General features: G+C 48.5%; 1 protein-coding gene across 3 annotated transcripts in view; it reads right to left on the bottom strand.

Moving 5' to 3' along the window:
• Nucleotides 1–8828: 8828 nt before the first annotated feature.
• RFT1 (RFT1 homolog) overlaps nucleotides 8829–21441 on the bottom strand; it is a 37985-nt gene continuing 25372 nt past the window's right edge. For 2 of the 3 annotated variants that reach the window (XM_025456166.3, XM_025456167.3), the window contains 4 exons: nucleotides 20881–21025; nucleotides 16670–16775; nucleotides 10157–10406; nucleotides 8829–9826 (listed from right to left, as the gene is read on the bottom strand). In XM_025456166.3, coding sequence (XP_025311951.1) covers nucleotides 9659–9826; nucleotides 10157–10406; nucleotides 16670–16775; nucleotides 20881–21025 — 669 coding nt within the window. In that variant the 3' untranslated portion in view covers nucleotides 8829–9658. Of the gene's footprint in view, nucleotides 9827–10156; nucleotides 10407–10501; nucleotides 10578–16669; nucleotides 16776–20880; nucleotides 21026–21441 lie in introns of those variants that run through there. The other variant, XM_049097716.1, reaches the window with a different exon arrangement.

The raw sequence follows: 21441 nt of genomic DNA, 5'->3' as shown, positions 1-21441 counted from the left end.
GTACCATGTGTGAAGTGAAAAGAGGCATGGACAGGATGTGGCCTTTTAAACAGTCTATAGGGCACTAGCTGCCCAGGGATTTATATATATATATTATATATACATATTTCAGAGGACGGGGGCAGGGGCAGAGGGAGAGGCACAAGCAGACTCCCCACTGAGCATAGTGCCCAATGCAGGACTTGATCTCACGACCCTGAGATCAGGACCTGAGCCAAAACCAAGAGTCAGACCCTCAACTGACTGAGCCACCCAGGTATCCCTGCCCAGGGATAATTATATATTGTATAATTTACAGCTTGTAATTTAATATTAAGAAATCTATAAAATGCAAAATAATATCAGGAGATAAAATCACTTGTTGTCAGGAGAAACCGTGCATGCAGACATGTGACTCTGGCCCACTTCCTCTGTCTGAACATGGCCCCGGCTCCAGCCTCAGAGCACACAGGCATCTCCGCTCTCCAGACCCCAAGAACTGCTGCTCGGTGACTTTTCCTTGGCTCCCATGATGATGCCAGAGTAATAGTGAGCAGGGATGAGAATCTTCTGGAGATGGAAAAGAGGTCAGGTTAACCCCCAGGGTCTTCTGTAGAGACAAAGGCAGGGCTGGAGTTAGAATGTGGTTCTCCAGCTCTCTGGCTCTGTTGATTATCTGGATCACCAGCTGGTTCCAGGGCCCAAACCTCATCTCCCAGGCCATGAAAGCAACTGGAGCCCTGGCGGAGGTTGGAGGAGTGGCCCATGGAGGCAGATGGAAATGGGGGAACCTGGAGCAGTGGGCTGTGAGGGTCAGCACCCCAGGCACGCTCAGGTTACAGCTCTTTGAGGAGGAGCAAGAGGAAGGCCTGACGGACCCCCCATCAGTGAGATATGACCCCAGATACTGAATGTCAACAGCCTTACTCCTTCCCCCTAGGATCAGCGCCAGGCTCAGACATGTCTGGTGTCTGCGGACTGTCCAGGAGTCCTAGCTGTGGCCAGGACACGTGTCCCTTCTTAGGAAACCCCATCTCAACAGTGGCACCCAAGACAGCACCCACAGGTACCCCAAGAATTGGCCTTTCTCTTCCTCCCAGCTGCTTCTGAAGGAGACAGCCAGTTGACCTGAACCCGGCACCCTCATCCCAGTCCAGCGAAGGAAAAACAGAAGCAACCACAGTCTACAGAGGTTAAGTCTGATAGGCTGACGACAGAGACAGTGCTTGGGTGGGTTGTCTTCAGGGTAAGGAGGAAGAACTCCACGAGTTTTGTCTCAGCCGTGATGAGTGGGTTCAAGCCGAGGACGCCGGCAAACTGGTGAGAGAACTGTGCTGGGGTGCTGGGCCCGGGCCCCCCGCCGCGGCTGGCGGAGCAAGTCGGGCCTTCCTCTCCCGCAGCCGCCGCCGCCGGCCCTCCGAGGGCACAGCCGCGCTCTCTGCCCATCACCCGGGGCCTTTTCTTTCTGCTTTGATCGAAGGCTGTGGGGAAACCTAAACAACCAACCGAGGCCATCTCTGACATCGCTGAAAATCCCTTAACCAGCTTCTGAGGGGCCCTCTCTCATTCGGGGTGCCGGCCGCCCGTGGCCCTCTCCTGAAGCCGTGGCTCTGCCTCCCAGGCCTGGCACCAGAGTTTGCCACGATTCAGGAGGCCCAGGCCTGGCTCTGCACAGCCTTCCAACCCATGTTCTCACCCTCGTCGGCTCCTCCGGGAGGCTGGGCCGAAAGGAGCTTCCGTTGCCTCTTCAGTTGTAGCTTCGCCCTCAAGGCAACGGAAGAAAGGACTCCCAGGCACGTGCACGTAGCTTCTGTGGACTGGGGATGGGGCAGAGGCAGCAGGCAGGGGTGAGACCCATGTCCCCAGAGCCACAGGTCCCCACCAACTCTGTTTGGCGGAATTATAACTCCGCTCACGGGGCAAACACGAGGCCGGTGCTAGGCACCCCCTGCTCAAGGCCCCACATCGTCTCCTTTATTTCTGGCCACGTCCTAGGAGGCAAGTGCTCTTATCTCCATTTTCAGATGAGGAAACTGAGGCTCGAAGGGAAAATGCCTTGCTCAGGATCACACGGTTTGAAGTGGGGCTGGATCTGCCTCCATGCCCCTCCCTGGAGGAACCCCCACCACAGCCTGCCTTCCTAATTCTCTAGGGAGAAAGAGCACAGGGCTGCTGGGTGGGACGGGGACAGAGCAGCCCGGGAGGCCAAAGGCACAGGCAACCGAACCTGACAGGGCAAGGGCCCAGCAGCTGGGGAGTGAGGAGAGGTGGGAGGGTCGGAGGCCGGATGGCGGGTGCGGACAGCAGCCGAGCTCCCCCGGGCGCCCTGAGTCATCCCTGAAGGAGCCGAGGAAGGGACGGGATGGGGACGTACAGTGCCATGCACTTTGGGTGGATGTCCTTCGTGGGGGACAGAGCTAAGGAAAAGTGGTGAACTCCCGAGTGTGTAATGCCTTTGCCTCTCTGCTAGCTCAGCCAGAAATAGCTGGGTCCACAGGGTGGGAGAGCGGGGCCCCGGCGCACATGGGGGGGCAGTGTCAGGAGAGAAACCAGCCAGGGGATGGGGAGCAGAGGAGAAAGTGGGAAGGAGGCGGGCACACCGGGTGTGGAGGAAGCCTTGCTCTGGGCTGTTCCCCGCGGCTCTCAGAGCTGCCGGCTCACCTCTGCTCTCGCCCCTTCCCTGGGCCCGGCAGGGTGGCTAGTGACGGATGAGAAAGCTGAACACAGATGGCAAGATGTCCTGCAAAGTGAAGAAGTGGCCTGGGAGCCCCGAAGTCAGCCACTTTCCCACTTCTTGGTGGTATCACCTGGGGCCAGGACACCCACAGACAGAGTGGGGGGAGCCTTTTCTTTGTAATGCAACATCATTTTTTGGTAAGATTTATTTCTCTCAAATGTTTCTCATTCAAGCGAATGCTAGGACCTGTGCAAAGCAATAACCTCAAATTCTTTAACATGGAATAAAGACTGAGAGACTGAGGCGGGGTAGGAGTTATAGAGGGAAAGGAGCCCTAGGAGGTCAGAGAAGAGCTTTAAGACACCTAATACTGTGGATTTCGATGTGTTTTTGCTTTTGTTCTTGACAAAAATAACTTTTATTTCAAGCAAACTCTTTTTTTTAAGATTTTATTTATTCATGAGAGACATAGGGAGAGGGAGGCAGAGATATAGGCAGAGGGAGAAGCAGGTGCCCCACGGGGAGTTCCATGTGGAACTTGATCCCAGGACTTCGGGATCATGCCTTGAGCCAAAGGCAGAGGCTTAACCACTGAGCCACCCAGGTGTCCCTCAAGCAAACTCTTTACCCCAAAATTTCAAACTTAATAAAAGCAGTCCTGCTCCTGCTGGAGTGGGAACAGGAATTGGAAGCAGGAGCGGAGGAAGAGCAGGAGTAAAGCAGAAGCAGGAGGGGATGCAGAGTAAGAGCAGAGCAGGAATAGAACAGGAACAGGAGCAGAGCAGGAGCAGAAGGAGGAGCAGGAAGAGGAGCAGGAGGAGCGGGAGGAGGATCAGAGCAGGAGCAGGAGGAGCAGGAGGAGCAGCAGAGCAGGAGGAGGGGCAGGAGGAGCAGAGCAGGAGCAGGAGGAAGAGCAGGAGGAGGAGCAGGACAGCGGCTGCGCCCGCTCTGGCGTTAGCACCACAGATAGCCCGGGGCCTTCAGATCAGGGAGGATGGCACCTGCGGAGGTAAATGGGTGGGGCTCGGGCCGACCCCCAGGTCTGCCGCCCTCTTCCTAGCTGGCTGGTCCACGGCAAATCAAGCCACTGCTCTGTGCCTCAGCTTCCTCCTCTGTAACACGCAGACAACGGATGGGGCTGCTGGGAAATCTAACCACTAACACGTCTCAGGTGTGCGGTCACCGAGTACCAGGCACAGGCTCAGTACTCCGTAATTGGCAGAGAGAGGGGTTCAAGGTCACCCAGTGAGTTAGGAGAGGACAGCCAGGCTGCGGTATAACCGATGGCACGTGTGCATCACCACATGCCGTCTAGCAAGCCAAACCCACTCGCGTGCTTCTGAAGGCAGATGTGGAACCAGTGGGTTCCCTCAGTGACAGTGCAGATGGAAGAACACCACAGGCAGGACACCTCTGGGGTCCTGTCCCCCCACAACTCTCAGGCCTGTGTTTGCAGGTTTGCTGCAGGAGAGCTGAGGGGCGGCGAAGACAAGTCGCCAGAGTGCCTGGGCATCATGCCATCAGCCCCGCTGGGGAGCCAGAGAACCACATGATTTCACTCAGGGATACAAGAGAAAAAAATGGCAAGGAGCTCTGTCCCTTCTATTGCCCCCCACAGCCTGACATCTGCACACCTGCAAGACATTCTCTTGTCATTGGAGAGATGCCACTCAGAGATCCCATGAGCCACAGAGAGAAAGGAATCCTGGGCTCTGGTTCAGGAATATAAAAATGCACTCTGCTCATCTGGTTTGTTAATAAATTGTTAATGCCCTAGGGGATACAGAAGCTATTTTAGCAACATTCCCTAGTTTGGTTGAGATTATTCGTGGAGGAAAACATTCCCATTTTTGTCATGGCTGCAGAGTTTGGCTTTTCCTGTTTTCATCATTCTCCCCCCATGGCCATGCCAGGCCCTGATGAGGGCTGGACAAGAGCATGCTCCAAGACTGGGGAGGCTGGAGTCAACCAGCTCTGGGGGGGCGGTTCGTGCACCTATGGAAAGGACGGAGGCCCCTGTGTCACCTGGTTGTCTCAGAGTTGAAAGGCCACCTAGGAGAGGCCCTCTAATACCCTGTACACCATTCTCTCTCATGTCACCGCTTGTCATTTTCAAAAGCAAGCGCAAGGGAGTGAGGGGTAGGTGAGCTGGGAAGACAACCGGGCTGCCCACAGTGAGTCATGCTTTCATTCCAGAACTTCTCCCCTGCCAGATATGGCTGTGTGGAAGCCACACACTGTTACTCCTACATAATTGAAAAAGGGTGTCAGGGTCTCTCAGACACGAACCAGAAACACACTGCTCAGCTGTCATGTCCAATGTGACCAACGCAGTCATGTCTTAATCTGTCCCTGCTCACTGCCTGCTCCGACGGCATCACAGCCTGGCTTCAAGGCCCCGCGTTGCGACAGGATAGTGCAGATGAGATGCAAGGACCCAGAGCCCCCAGTGTTTTAGGCTCTTTTCCCACCAAGCACTGGAAACCAGGTGGCCTCTGCCAAATGCATTTGTCAGGCCAGGGCAACACTAGCCAGTGGGGTCAAGAGGGTATTAATTTGGGGACACATTTATGGGAGGACAGAGGGAGGAAATGAGACAAACCAATGGTGGTTTAGATTCTTTCGCAAGTCAGCTCTTCCGTCATGGGCCCTCATGCCACTCCTGAGGCTGAAGGGGCAACCCTGGATGGCGCATGCCACCCTGCCTGGCCCCAACCCAGTTAGAGCTGACTGAATGGGGGCTCAGCTGCCTCAAGGGCGGCCCAGCCACTGGCTCACTTAAACATGACCCACAGCCTCTGGGCCAGATCCCTTTCTCCTGCAGGGGCTTTGCTTTGGGAACAGAAATTAAAGCTGAGAGGATCGGGAGCTGGAGTTAAAAGTGGGGAAAGAGGAGGTCTCCTCAGTGGGGAGCCCAGGCCTCTACCCTGAGGCAGCATACCCCTGGCACTGTCCACCGTCTGGGCCCTAGGAGAGGTGAGGATCAGCCCAGCACGAGGGCCAGGAGCTGCCCTGCCTCCAGCCTCCCAGCCAGGTGGCTTCACAGGCACCCCTCCTTCCTTCCCCAGCTCCTGGGGCCTTTGGTTCATTGGGCTTTGTGGGGGCAGCATCTAGGGGCCAACTCCTCAGGAACCCGACCCAGGGACAAAACAGCACGCCAATTTGCCAACTACAACTTTTGTGCACCTGTACGCTTGTTACATTCGATTGGGGGTGGGGGGCACTAGCTCTGACACACTGTGGGGAGGATCTCCATGAGGGTGCTGGAGCCTGCAGAGGCTGGCACGGGGTTCTGGATACACTGACTCTGGGGAGCACTAGTCCCGAAGGGAAGACCTAACCCCCTGCACCTCACCTCCACCTAAGCCGCACTGTCCAGGGATAATGGAGAAGCTGCTGGGCAAAGAATCCACTGCACTTTGGGACGGGGGTACCCAGCAACTTGTTAACTAACAAGTATTTATAAAGTCTTCTTCATCAGGCCCCTAAGGGACGCCGAGGGATACTAGGAGCCCAGTTTTCCAATTTCACTGTGATGGACCCAGACGACTCTGGTTAAAAAGGAACTGACGCTAAATAGCAGGACTAATGATGCCACGGTAATTGGGGTCAGACTGATGCGGCAAATCAATAGGAGTCTTCCTTCCCCTCAAATTCTTCAAACAAAGCATCTTTTTTTTTTTTTTTTTAACCTTTGAAAGTTAATTAGCAAATGAAATACTGACAGTAAAGGCTCCCTCACCCAGGGACAGCAAGCAGGGTAGAACAAAACGGTAGCTGATTGGCTCACAAGTCCAATGTCCAGAGCAAATACATGGTATGGCACCTGATAAAGGGCAGAGGGCACCCTGGACTCCCCCAAAATCACAGTCTAAATTAACACACTTGCCCTACCAGTCCAATATAGGAGCCCTCACCCATCAAAGAATGGCTGGTTAATTAAAAAAAAAAAAAATGACCAAGATGAGAACCAGACCAGGCAGAGAAAACAGGAGAGAAAAATGCACAGTAAGCAAAGGGAAATAGTGCTTGGGGTGGGAAGGGAAAAGCAGAAGCGTGCTGCCAAGTCTTTCTGCCCCAGACACAGAAGGCTCCCCAAGAGGCCAGGCAACGGCCCCTCTTCAGAGCCAGGACCCACAGCCCAGGCACAGCACCCGTGTGGGGAAAAAAGTTCCCATGAGGAATAAAGATGGTTCACGTACTCAAGCTATTGGTCCACCTTCCTTTTGAATTTTTTTTCTTCTTTGGAAGGAAAAGAGCTGAAGAAAAGCACTGATTTGTTTTTAAAATCAGGAGACTGCCATGAAACCAGCAACACATATTCACAATGAAAGGAGACAGGCAGGAGGGTGTGTCCTGCTGGAATCAGGCTGGCAAGTGGCTGGGAGTGGGACAGCCCACACAGCACCCCCAGAGCCACGAGCGGGCAGTAAGTAGTGTGGCAGCGGGGTCCCCTCACCAAGGGACCTGACAGGCCAAACCTGAAGTCACCAACACATACATGTAGCCAGAGCAGCACAGAAGGAAGGAATGCTGCTATTCTCACCAGCAAACGCTTCATTTCATAAAAGGATGTGCTTTAGAGACTTGTTTCCATGGAGAAGTAGCCTCACTATATTTTAAGTGGTACTTAAAGCCAAACATGTGAATCCTCCCCAGAAACCCTTCCTGGGTAAATCGAGGTAGCTCAGCACACGTGTATGCAAGCACCCTGAGGCACTGGTGTGGCTTTAGGGAGCCAGCAACGGAAAGCCTCAGAGGCAGCAGCCAGGTCCAATGTTCTTCCAGGAGGCCGCCAGAGGGTGGAGGCAGAGGTCAGTGAAGTGCAAAGGGCCTGCTGCCACCATGCTGACAGCCCAGGAGGCAGGTGCTAGCAGTAAGAAAACACCCACTTCCTGAAAACATTCGGCCATGGGACTACTTTTCCTATAAACAGGGAAGTAGGACATGGGAGAGTACTGGGCTGCCGGCCTAGCTGACCATATTGCAAGAGGAGCTGGTCCTGCCTGCAGCAGCCCTGTGCTGACGACAGAAGTGCCAGCAGGACTGCACGGGACGAGAGAAATCGAGCACTGGCTGTAAGACACAGCCTCCTTCCACACTGGAGAGCACAGCAGAAACTTGGGTGGGCTTCCTCTCACAAGCTGGGGAGCCAGTAATGTTCAGGCATCAGCAACTCTTCCTGGAGCAGAGAACGGACATTGCGAACACATGTACAACTGTTCTCCAGCCCTGATGCTGGTGGACAAGGTGTGCCAGCTTTGGTTTGCCAAAAAAGCTGATCCCATAGCCCCGTCCCTAGAGACAATGGTTCTAGAGGTCTGGAGTGGGTCCTGGGAACCTACGTTTCTAACTTGCAACCAGGTAATTCTGAGGCAGGTATTTTAAGGGCCATGCTTGGAGTCTGGGTCAAGTGGGCATGGGGTGGGTAACGGGGCTCGAGGGGAGGGAGTGGTGGTCAAGGGCAGCAGAGAAGGACATGCTGCAGACCAAAGGTCCATTTCTGTGCACTCAAGAGACAAAAGTACACTCGAGGGAAGGAGGTAGCCCCACTGCCACCCCATGGAACAATCAATTCTTCTGAGCTAGCCTGACCGTGCCTCCTAAGTGCATAACCATGACCATGCTTTTGGGAGGTCTCTGATTAGTCAGTGATATCTTACGTTTAACTGCTTTCCCAGTTAGTGCAAAGCATTCCCCCTTTGAATAGATAAAAAGTCCAAGTGACTGGGTGCTAGTCTCAGTGCAGTGGTGGGTTTTGATCCTTGGCCCTTCTGCTCTGGCTCCCAGCCAGTGGATTTAAATGTGTGCACTTTAGCCAAACCACCATCTGATGCAAGATGCCCTGTTCTCTGGGTATAAACAGAAAGTCTGGGACATCAGGGCCAGATGATTACTATTATTATCTGAAATACAGTTTCTGTGTGTAGCTCCGAAGGTCAATCACACCCAAAAGGAATTAATATATTATTGAAAGAAGAAAAATGGTTTGTCACCTCAAAATAATGCCCAGTGATGCTGCCTGCTGGGTGCAGGGTATGGGATGCAAGGAGATGAGCCTAGGCCTGGGCTCACACTGTTGTCTGGAGCACCAGACCCCCGGGCTGGCCATGCTTGTCCTGAAGCTGGCATTCAGGTTTGCTGACCAGTGCTAGAAGCGGTGGGAAGGGTGTGCCATATAGCATGTACCTCATTTTATTCTGAGGGGAAAATATACATCACTTCACCATCAGCAGCCACCTGTGCAATCTCCCATGAGCAGTGTTTCCTTTGGGGGGCCAATGTAGCTCACACAGGATCACCGCTTCCTTCAGAGCCTTTTCTCCGATGGCCAGCCTGCTCCGGCTCTGGGAAGGCACACGGCAAAAAGGGCAAGAGGCACGACACTCCCTAGTTGACTCTGGGGAATGTGACCCGAGAGACTTTGTGTTTTCATTTCCCAGATTTTTCAGTGAGGAACATCATTCCCTCTCTAAAAACCCAGACCACAGTGTTTGCTTTGGGACAGCCACCGCTCCAGGGCCACCTCTGGTTTAGCTGGGTGCACAACAGCAGGCCTCCTTCCTGCTTTTACAGAGTAAGTGACACATTCCTGTGAAGTAGTAAAATGGCTACATCTCTCTTTCTGGGCCAGATTACTGTTAACTATCACATCCAAGATATAGTTTGTTGGCTTACGCAGCTCCTTAGGTCCCTCACACCCAACGGGGATATGTTAACCAAAAAATAAAACTGTTGATTAGAACAAAATGGTGACACAAATAATGTGTCTATTTTAAAAGAGCTTTTGGTCTTCCCTTAAAAGTGGAACTCCTTCTTCCTGTTTGAGGCTTCAAATGGATGATGTTTGGGGCGGCGATTCTCTCTGACGTCTCGCCTGCCAGGGTCGGTCCTCTTCTACCACAGACCCCTCAGCAGGGCTCTTGTGCACAGTTAATGTGTTCTACCCACAAAACCGCCCCACAGCTGGTCCAGGTGCCACAGGTGTCAATGCATCTGAGGTCATGAGGTTTTGTCAGCCAGTCTGGACACACGTAACTGAGTCCTAACAAAGTGGATCAGCTTGGTCTCTGTGAGGAATGCTGTCCCAAAAGTCATTCCCAAACAGAAGGCCCCCACAGCCACGTGTGCCAGCCTGGCCAGCCAGCCCTGCTCACAGCAGAGGAACACCTGCAGAAAGAAACCACTGTCACTGCCATGGCCCCTCCATCTTAACATCCTACCTCAGGGTTAAGCCAGGGAGAACGGAGGCCTTGCTGTTCCAGCTTCGAGTCAGATAAAAGGTATGACAACTGTGTACCAAGGGGCTACTGTGTTCCCACTAGTGACATTGTTTTGCCACATCTATCATAACATGCTGTCCTTGAGGCTTGGGGAAGGGGTAAGAGGAAGCAAATATTTGCCTAGGTGGGTCAGGAAGAGCAAGAAGGGGAAGCCTAGAGCCAGGAACAGCGAGCAGCCTACAAAAGCATGTAGTGTGAAGGCTGCAGGGAGTCTCACCTCGGAAACACCAGTAATCCCGCCACTGAGGACAAATGCCCCAAGGAGGGCGGGTGATAGGTACAGGCCTGCCAGGGGTCTGTGAGGGCTCTTTCTGTAGTAGCGGTGGATGAAGCAAAGGCTCTGTGTGATCCGAATGCCCATGTTAAAGCAGTTGGCCAAGATGAAGCCCACACTGCCACACCACTGGGTCAGGAGATAGGATAACACCAGGAATGAAGACGATAGGGCCAGCATTGTGAAATTGTACCTGGGGAGAGGGAGACAAAACAGAGGAGTAGGTACCTTGTCCCAAACAAGACTGTTCCAAAACAAGTGGCCGTAACATGAAATCACAGAAAGTACCTCTGAGTTGCCATAACCCGGCTGGTTTTCATAGCTGTGGACACTATATGGATATCCATAACTATCCCCCTCATCCCTGAAGAGAAGAGTAAGGAAATAAACAACGCAAGATATTATGGTTTTTAAGGATAATTGGTTAGTTTAAGTGACACTTTGTGACCAAAACACATAAAAATCCTGTTCAGTCCAAGTCTTCAATGTGAGGCACAAGAATTATGACATAGGTAATAATTATATATGAATACAAACTCTGTGACAGCCACTGACAGGGGAACAGGGATACAGTGATGAGTGAAAACACATAACCCTTACTCTATGAGGTTTGTATGTGTTTTACAGACCAGGAAACCAGGCACGGGGAGGCTGAGTAATTTGCCTAAGGAGTGACCTGACTCTGGCAACTAAACTTAGGGAAATGCACACCACTTTCCTTGGGAAATGCAGAAGCCCTGGGAACTTGGCTAGTAGATCTCACTTAAAGCAAGTGACCAGCCTTCAAAATGACATGCACACGGGGGAGTAGGCCTGAATCACTTCAGTGTTCCCAACTCTTAGACATCCTTCCCTCTGCTCTCCACATCTCCAGAGCTCTCTGGCCTCCTCACTGGATGGATTATGCTGAACTTCTACTTAGCCTAGTTACCTTCCATTCAGAGCAAGGGAAACTGAGTCTCAGCAAAGACAAAACAGCTGCTGTGGTCTTCAAAGAGGCTTGTGGTACGGCCACAAACAAAATTGTCCAGCACTGGTTTCTGCCTAGCGAGCAGCAGGCATTCTAAGTACATAGTTGTAGAGAATCAAACCATGAGGTCTCTCAGCTGTGTCTGCTGAGTTAGGGAACTCAGAGGCCACTCCGGTTCTGTACACAAAGGGTGGTAAAAAGCTGCTATGTCTGTTGAATGCCCAGGTACTGGTCCTCAGGTGGACCAAGCCCCAGGTGCTATGGAGATATACCTGATCGGAGGGGTAACAGGAATACCATACATACATACACACACACACACACACACACACACACACACACATACACAATCCTCCAACAAGGGAGGTGTGTTTTTCACTAACTACTGATCAATAATCAGAATGGCCAACTTCATAACAAGCCATTGAAGGTAGAGACCATCATAGGCCAATTAGTTATCTGATCTCTTTTCCAAAAAGAAGTAGAGATGTATGATCTTTTTTGTCTCCCCAGAAACAATCTCAGATCCTTGGAGTTGAGACTACAGGTTCACAAACTTTCAAAGTCATCCTCATCCAACTCTAAGTAAAATGTCAATAATGAAAGAAATCAGTACCTAATTCATGCTAATTCAAGCAAGGATGAATTCAACAGTGTGGCTTCTTTGGTGTGGCCATTTGGGAAGAGCTGATAATGATAGGGGTCCACTGTTTATCACTAGAATAGGGCGCTGCCGCTGTTGAACTTTCCAGAACTCACAAACCTATAGCCTTAAAGGTATAAGCCACATCAGGAAAAAAAAAATTAAAGATGCAATTAAAATACCACTTTTTAAACTGAATAAACTTGTTGCAAGAAGGTTCTCTTACAAATGAGAATAAATCCTGCTTAAACTAGGCAAAACTGCCTTGTTCTCCATGGTACCACTGAAGTTCACATAAAAGGTGGGGGCTCCTGGTACTAACCATGACTCCATGAAGTCTATAGAATACTGAATTTCTTTTTTTTCTTTTAATTTTTATTTATTTATGATAGTCACACAGAGAGAGAGAGAGGCAGAGACATAGGCAGAGGGAGAAGCAGGCTCCATGCACCGGGAGCCTGATGTGGGATTCGATCCCGGGTCTCCAGGATCGCGCCCTGGGCCAAAGGCAGGGACCAAACCGCTGCGCCACCCAGGGATCCCAGAATACTGAATTTCATACAAAGTAGTCAGTGATGGTATTTATACTGGTGTACATTAAAACTGATGGAAATTGAACATTAGGTAAATGGAAAGGATTTACCTTAAGATTTGTAAGCTAATAACCAATGTCAGGATTAAGAAACTGGTGGTCATTAGATAATCCCTTAAGTGCACGGATAAAAAAATTAAAGTTGGCTTTGATCAGAATTTTAAATGCTTTATCTGTGGTATTTGTAAACATTAAGAACCCACTAGCCACCTTAGGGGAAGAAATATGGTTGGCTTTATTTAAAAGTACACCATTGCTCATGCCAAGTCTTAAGTCACCTTGGGTAAACCCACCTTATGCATTCCCACAGGTTACTGAGAAAAATCATGGAGTTTGGGTCAATACCAGTTTATATCTAACCTTATGTGTTGTCTATAGTCACTTTTCTCATCGTTGCTCAAACTCCTCAAAATCCGTACTATTCCATAAACTTGCCAGCCCATCAATTGTGTCCAACCTTGATGTCAAGGCCACCACATTGCCTTTCCATTCTGTCTTCCAGTAGATGAAGTTTCTGTTTCTCAAGGTGAATTTGAGTGTGAGAAACACAAAAGAGGAACTGCCCCAATTCTAATTTGCTGACTTAACCCACAAAATGATTTCAAAATTGAATTGCTGGTTTCCTTGAACCAGTTTCTGTATTTTTTTCAGGGGTCTTAAGCTCAGTTAAATGATTTCCAAAAAACATAGCAGGCTCAAAATCTCTTGGGACCTAAATTCCCTTCCACTAAAAAAGAGATCTTAAACCATATATATTTTTTGTGTAGAGGTTGTTCACCTAAAGGGATGTCTATTAAACTAAAAAAAAAAAAAAGCAGCAGCAGCCACTTTTACAATCAGTACAAAATTAATGAAAATAATGACTATTCTATAAGGTTTGGTTAACATAACAATTATTTATGAATGCTTAGTTTTTCCATTGCCCCAAGAAGATACTGGGCTTAAAATCAGGCTTATCAGAAGATGGACAGTCAAAGATGTTGACTATGGCAGCAACTGAAGTGCCCCTGCGTGGGTGTTGGCTGAAAACCTCAAGGCACAGCCATCATTGCAGCCTCGGCAGCAAATGGTAGGGACGGTGCCAGTGTCTCATGTGTCAATATGAGAAGATCGCACTCATCCTTCACTCAGCAGTTATGGAGTCCAGCTCCATGGTGAACATTCAAGGGCCAAGAAAACAGTCTTGGGCTTTTGCATCACCGTCCCCTGTGCCTAGGAGACTCTGCTTGGTCATCCAGCCAAAATGCCACCTTCTCAGAAGGGCCTCCCAATCTAAAAGAGCCCCACTCTCACTGCATAACCCTGTTTTAGTTATCTGTACTGTGCAAGATTTATTTATTTACTTGTTTGCTCCCCCACCATCAGCTCCAGGAGAGCAGGGATCTTGTCTGTTTTTTTCACTGCTGTACTCCTGGAACTTAAAATGTCCGTTAGAGAACAGAGGCTCAAAAAACACTTGTCAAATGAACAGAAGAAACTGAGAAAAAATTAACAAAACAGAACAAAAATTCTTCAATAGGGCAGACTGAGGGGCGCCTAGGTAGCTCAGTGGTTGAGCATCTGCCTTTGGCTCAGGTCATGATCCGATCCCAGGGTCCTAGGATCGAGTCCCACACTGGGCTACCCACAGGGAGCCTGCTTCTCCCTCTGCCTATGTCCCTGCCTCTCTTTCTGTGTCTCTCATGAATAAATAAATAAAATATTTTTTAAAAAATAGGGCAGATTGAAAAATCCATCAATTATCTTCAATATATGAAATTATTAACATAAAAGCAACTTGGAATTCAAAGGATATTCTAATATTTCACATCCAACCAAATGTCCTTTTCTGATTTGGGAAAAAAAAGTTCGGATAATCACTTCTGGGCCTTTTGGCTAAGATCAAGTGAAAAACACTGATTGACCTGAAGTTGTTAAGTAAAAGCCCGTGATTTTATCAATACGGTGTTTTTTTCCAATTCAGAATCTGAAACATCCAATGTAAATCAATCATAACATTTAACTAAGCTACCTAATCCCATCCATAAAAATCCCTGCTAGAGTTTTACATCTGGTTAAATTCAGAATTGAAAAAATGCTGGGGTCTGTGATGAACACAGATGCCATGTGCTCAGACCAGGGCTGGGGGCTGGGCTGCAGTGTTTAATACATCTAGAAAAATCATGCCTGAAGTCACACCTCTTAAGGGAAGTGCGTTACCGCAGATGAGAACTGCATTAGAAGGTGCTCTGGTTCTGTTTAGGATTCTGACTTTTTAGCATACCAGTGCTAGGAATTCTGTTAAAAAGTTTAGAATTCAGGGCACCTGGGTGGCTCAGTGGTTGAGTGTCTGTCTTTGGCTCAGGTCATGATCCCAGGGTCCCAGGAACAAGTCCCTCATTGGGCTCCCCAAGGGGAGCCTGCTTCTCCCTCTGTCTATGTCTCTGCCTCTCTCTCTCTCTGTGTCTCTCTCATGAATAAGTAAATAAAATCACTTAAAAAAAAAAAAAGGTGCTCTGGTTCTGTCTTTTCTCTATGTTGACTACTCATATCATGAAAATAATTTTCCAGACGTTTACATATCATCAAAATCCCATTACAGCTAACTTAAACTAACTTAAAAAGTGGTTTCTTTTAATTCAATGCCACGCAAGAGGAAAGAAAGCAACTAGCCACTGTCTATATTATATTCCCTCATGATTTGATTGTAAGAGACATTTTAACATTTTAAGCAGGCTTCGAGCTGACTCTCCCCTTCCATACTAATGCTGAAATCATTTCAACAAAATTTCCCTTCAAACAGATAGAGATAACTAGTCCAGAGCTCTTTCCATCATGGCTTACTGCCTCAGTATGTTTTACGTTACATCTAAAAATTATTTCATGTTTGAGGTGCCTTTCAAACAAAAACACATTATCTCAAAATCAAACTTAAATTGACCTTTTCATCCATGAAAAAAATAAAGGGTGAGGAGGATGGCCGCAAAGTAGTTTTACAGCTACACATTTAACTCTCTGAAGTGAAAAACCTATCTAGACCAATATTTGAAAACTACGGGTTGTGAGCTAAAAGTAGGTGGGAAAATCAGCTGAGTAGGTCATGACATGGCAGTCTGAAAAATGAAATATAACAGGATTAAAAGCCATCAGGTGTCTTGCACATCATTGGGGTATTTACTACTTCGTGAAGGCCTCACTCACCCACACCCACCTGAATATGTAGAGGGTCATAGGGCTCCACGTAATTTTACTGATAAGCTGGTCTGGGCTAGTGGTTCCTGAAGCTCTATTTTCAGAAATCTCCTGGGGCTGTGTGATGACAGATTCCTTGGACCAAGCCCCTCAAATGCTAGCTCTGTTGGTCTAAGCACTCAAGGCCTTACACAGGCAGCATAAAAGCCCCCAAAGGATCCATGCGTCAGGAGGCAGAGGGATAACCAAGACCGCTTGCCCCATTACCCACAGCCATCCTCTACTGTCTTTTCCTTCTCTTCCTCTCCTTTTCTCCCTATCAATTTCATCCTTCTCAACCTCATCCTGTAGTGGTGCCTTAAGATATTGCCATGCTACTTCTGGCACTTGGGATACATCCCGGGTGTGGGTCAGAAGCTCTAAACTAGTTCATGTCAGAATCACTGAGGAGCTTTTAAAAAACACACAAATGCTCAGGGGCCTGCCAGTTCTGCAGGTGTGCTAGGAGAGAGTGGTGGAAGAAGGGCAGGCAGGAATCTGCACATCTAAGGAGCTTTACGGGAGATTTTGATTGATAACCAATGCTAAGAACCACTGTTTGTGGTGCCAGGGTAGAGGTCCTGATCTGGGGTCCATGGATGGGAAAAAATAGTGGCAAAATGTGTATGTGCATATGGGCCTTTCTCTGAAGAGAGGTGATACAGATTCCTGAACTTCCTCACAGCCTACAAATCACAGTTTCAGAGACAGGACTCTGTATCTCAAAGAAGCTCCATGGTAACCCACTGAGGCACTGGGCAAGGAGGTGGGGGTGCAGAGCTGTGCCATCTCTGCAAACCTTCAGTTCCAGATTTCTTCCTTCTCCAAAAGGAGGCACAGGATAGTTGCTGTCCCCACCCTGGTGCGTGGAAGACTAACTGTGGCACCTGTGCAACTGCTGAATGTCCAGGGATGGTGCTACACTAGTGGGATAGGCGTTACCTCTAAAAGGGCTTTCTGTGAATGCATGTTCAGAATGAAAAGAAAGAAGATTGGCAAGTTATTCAGTTTGGCCATGATTAAAGGAGGGTCTTTACTTACCTGTCAACCTCCTCTTTGCTCATGGCAGCAAATGTGAAACACTCCGTCACTCCATTGATGGCAAGCAGGAGGACATAGAGACAGTAGGAACGCAGCAAAACAGGACCTATAAGGAAACAACCCATCAAGACTCTAGAACACAAACAGGAGGCCCACATGCACCAGAACTGGGTCAGGAGCCCTGCTGGTATTGTACATGGGCAGATACATGCTCAAGCCTAAAGTCTTAATCATCTGGAATGATGTCCACCATTCCATAGCCCTGATTAAAATAAAATGCTAAACAAGAAAGGGCAACTGAGGCACCTGCTGGCTCAGTCGGTTGAGCATCTATCTGCCTTTGACTCAGGTCATGATCCTGGAGTCTCAGGATTGAGCCCTATGTTAAGCTCTCTGCTCACCAAGGAGTCTGCTTCTCCCTCTACCCACCACCCCACTTGTGTTTCCCTTCTCAAATAAGTAAATAAAATCTTTAAAAAAAAAAAAAGAGAGAGAGAGAGAAAGGGCAAAGGCTAAATCTACAGGAGCACCTGGGTGGCTCAGTCAGTTAAGTGGCCAACTCTTGGTTTCAGCTCAGGTCATGATCTTGGGGTCCTCGGATCAAGCCCTGCATCAGGCTCCGTGCTCAGCATGGAGTCTGCTTGTCTCCCTCCCTCCTCCTGCTTGTGCACACTCTCTCTCAAGTACATAAATAAAATCTTAAAAAAAAAAAAAAAAAGGAGTAAGTCTACAAATGTCTTGCTTAACAACTAAAAGCTTATCTGGCCAGTAAGCAAATCTTTTCTCTTTTTAAATCAGCATGAAGAGCTCTGCTGTTTGAGCACCCAAGGGCACTAGTGGCCCTGAATGCTAAGAGAACTGAGCTGAAGAAAAGACCATGGGGAGAAGCCCAGGGCTCGGGAGCAGCAGCAAACTGGAGACAGAACACACCCACAAATCTGCAGAGAGAATCAGAATAACCATGATGTTTTTTTGCTAAAACATGGTGATGCAGTCCTATAACTCACTAACAAGCTCTGAGAAAATTGCTAACAAAAGACTGGGAGCCCCAAAAATGGAATTGATCCCATTTTAGGAAGGCCATTAGTAAGAGGAAGTCAAGCAACTTCTAATAAAACAACCTGTGACCCAGCAATCCCACTCCTAAATATACATCCAACAAAAATAAATGTACATGTTCACATAACCACTTGTACAAAAATGTCCATAGCAGTTAATAGTCCAAACTGACCATCAACGACAGAAAGGATAAACAGACTGTGGGCATCCATATAAAAAATACTTCTCAAAGAAGCAATCAAAAAGAAAAAAATACTGATCCATGTAAAAACATGGATGAACCCCACAAACTGTATATTGAGAGAAAGAAGCCAACCGCCAAAGTGTCCATGCTGTATGATTTCACTGATATAAAGTCCCTTTTATAAGTAATACTAATCTAGGGCACCTGAGTGGCTCAGACAGTTGAGCATCCAACTCTTTGTTATGGCTCAGGTCATGATCTCAGGGTCCTGGGACTGAGTCCCATGTCTGGGCTCTGTGCTGAGCAGAGAGTCTGCTTGTCCCTCTCTCTCTGCCCCTCCTCTCTGCTTGTTCTCTCTCTCTCACTTTCAGGTGAATGGATAAATAAAATATTTTTAAAAAATTATAAAAGCAAACTAATCTATGGTGATAAAAATCAGAACAGTGGTTGCCTCTGGTGGGGGCGGGGGGGGGGGGGGGCGGGAGGGCAGCATCGGCAGTTGACTGGAAAGACTCCTGAAAGAACTTTCTGGGGTAATGGGTGTATGTATTTGTCAAAACTCACCAAGCTGTACTCCTTAAGAGTAAAGAATTTTACTTCATGTAAACTAGACCTCAAGAAAGACTTAGTCATTAAAAGAAAAGGGGTGGGGGGCTAAAGCTCCAGAGTCCCAGAATCTGGAACTCACTCATAGTTTATGAAAGCTGCTTAATGTGAAAGATCTTCATGCCAGGGGCACCCTGAATACCTCTATGGCAGTCAACAATTACATGCGGAGTCCCAATGGGGCAGCTGTGAAGCCCAACAGAAAGCTATTTCCCGAGGCCCCTCTGTTGATTCCCACATTTCATCAGGTCCTGTTGTACTTCACCCCCCAAGCCTCTGTGGGAAGTAGCCTGGCTCCCACTGCAGCTGGGGGATTGCTCCAGTGGTGTAGGCAGGACCAAGGGTGTGTCAAGGCTGTGCTTCCTGTTCCCTCCACCCTCTTCTCTCTGGCAGAGAGGGGCAGGGCCCCTCTCCCAGCCTGTGCCTCTCACTGCACAACTGAAAGCTCATGGCATGTGTGGGTCTACCTAAAAGTAGAAAGAGAACTGCTTTGAGACATGGAGAACATAAAGTTTTCCACGAAACACTGATTCAAGGAGAAGGCTTCAAGTCCATTTTCGGAAGAGGTTGAAATTGGGGAATTCATTCAGCACTAGTCTGAAGAGTCAGGAGCAGAGCAAAGAGATGTGGGGTGGCGTGGAAACGAGGGAAGGAAAGCCAGCAATGGCCAATGAGGGATGATGTACTACCAGGAGCCACTATGGGCTTCACAGAGAACTGGGAGTTTGGTCAAAGTACGAGGGAGCTACAATAAGGAGATGAATGCTAGAAGACCCTGTTGGGACAGTGACACTGATGGAGCTCTGGGCCAGGCAAGAGATGACAATGGTCCTAGCTCACCAAACAGCACATTCTTTTCAGAAACTGAGAAACCAGGCTATTCTTGAGACTCTTCTCTTTCAGAAGATGATACCAAGAGAATATCTTTTTGAGTCTAAAATTGCTTTTTTACAGTGTTATATTAGTTTCATGTATACAATACAGTGATCAACAATTCTATATATTACTCAGTGCTCATCGTGTTAAGTCTAATATTATTAATGGCTCTGACATAAGGCTTTAGAAATAGAATGTACTACCTTAGATATCAACTAACACTGACCCTTGTACCTGATAACTACGACCAAGGCTCAAGGCTGGCACCAGCCTCTCCCTTGAGCCAAAGGCCCACAGCTATCAGGTTCCATACTTTCTAGGACTCATTACTTCACCAGGTGAACACTGTAATGACGGGACAGCCTTCTCACAACCACGTCCTGTGACTGTGACAATAAAGGCTGTTCATTGGCGATCACCTTTCTAGAAGGCAGTGCTGTGTGAAATGGTTGACTGCCCAGTCTTTGCACAGGACTTAAGAATGGCTTCCTAATGAGCCTCCCCAGCAAGCCTCCCCAGCTTCCTAATGAGCCTTCCTGCCTGTGATGGAAACACAAGCCTCACAGCATCAGCCCCAGGCGGCTGCCAACCACACTACGGTTTCACAGCAGGTGTTTCTCCAAAATGAATGACCTTTGCTCTCGGGTAGAGACTAGGCCCCTCCTCCCCTACTACCCAAAGTTTGGGCCCATTATAGTGGAGACCAAAACATGCCAGTGAACTTGTAAAATGGCACTGGACAAAGCCCCTTTCATTGAGATGTGGCACAGAAAGAAGTCTTCAGAGTTCTTGTCTAGTGACCTGAGGAACTGAAAATATCTTTGCTGACCCCAAGAAGAAACATTGCAAATGGACTACCAGCGTATAGCCCTGCACATTATGAAACTGGTGAAGTCCCCAAAGCCTAGCAGTGTTGTGAGATGCTCGGTGGCATGGGCACCAGGTGTTTCAAAGTTAGATACATTCGATACTTTTGTCCTTCCAGAACCAAGAGTCACTAGATTAAACATGCCATTTTACTTGCCGAGATCAATTTTATTCTCTGCAAATGGCTCTGAGTTATCCTTCAGAGACTTTCATGCATCAGGCTGTGATATTTATGTGGCATTTACTACCTTCAGATGGGTTTAGTATCAAGCGGAGACTCATTAGAATCTGCTCTCTGCCTTCTTCCCTCACCCCAGAGGGTGCACAGGGAAGTGCCCAGCAAAACACATTTTAGGCCTGGGAGGAAAGCCAAGGATTCATAATGACTTCTCCAAGTGAGGTTGGGAGACTGAATGCCCTGGTGCCAGAGCCCCTGGACGGCACTGAGCTGTTTCTGACCTTGAGTGTGGGGAATGGTCTCAGAGCCCCAGGCACTGACAGCGTTCCCTACACTGGCAGATACCAACCTATATATATGCACGCAAGTTTTTGAACTGCAAAAGACTCTTCTGTTTCTGTTCAGAAATTAGAACAAATTTGCCAACACTCTTGTGCATACCTGATCCAGAGCTAAGCATGGCCCCTCCATAGATATCCAAAGCCAGCTGAGAATAGGCAAAGCCAAAAATGGTGATGGTCAGGCCGGCCAGCAGGGCCAGCTTGAGCAGGGACTCCAAAACCGCAGCAGCCACGGCAACATCCTCCTGGGGTGGAGGGAGAGGGAAGGAAGTTGGATGAATCACGAGCTAAAGAAAAACCTCACATCTGGCTTTCCTTCTCTGCTGTCTTACAGATCACTCTTTCAACTGCTGAGAGGTATCCTTGCTTTTCTACAGCCTGTGTTTGTTTTCACGTCAATTAGCAAGAGGGAAATGAAGGGAAAAAGCCAATCTGTGCCTCCATAGGTAGTGCAGGGAAGGTTTGGTTTTTAGCTCATTTAGGGTAAGTTATTTCAAAGGTTGCTTAGGAAACATTCACTTTCCTCTCTGATATTTATTCTTCAATGGACAGCAAGTTTTTAAATTGCTAGCTGGCTAGTTTTGTCAGTGTGCTTCTCCTGACAAACGTCTCCAAATCCTGACGTTCCTGTCAAAGCATGCTTAGGAAAATATTCCTAAAT

Source organism: Canis lupus, chromosome 20 (genome assembly GCF_003254725.2).
Source record: "Canis lupus dingo isolate Sandy chromosome 20, ASM325472v2, whole genome shotgun sequence".
Lineage (NCBI taxonomy): Eukaryota > Metazoa > Chordata > Mammalia > Carnivora > Canidae > Canis > Canis lupus.
This window is presented reverse-complemented; position numbering and strand designations above follow the sequence as displayed.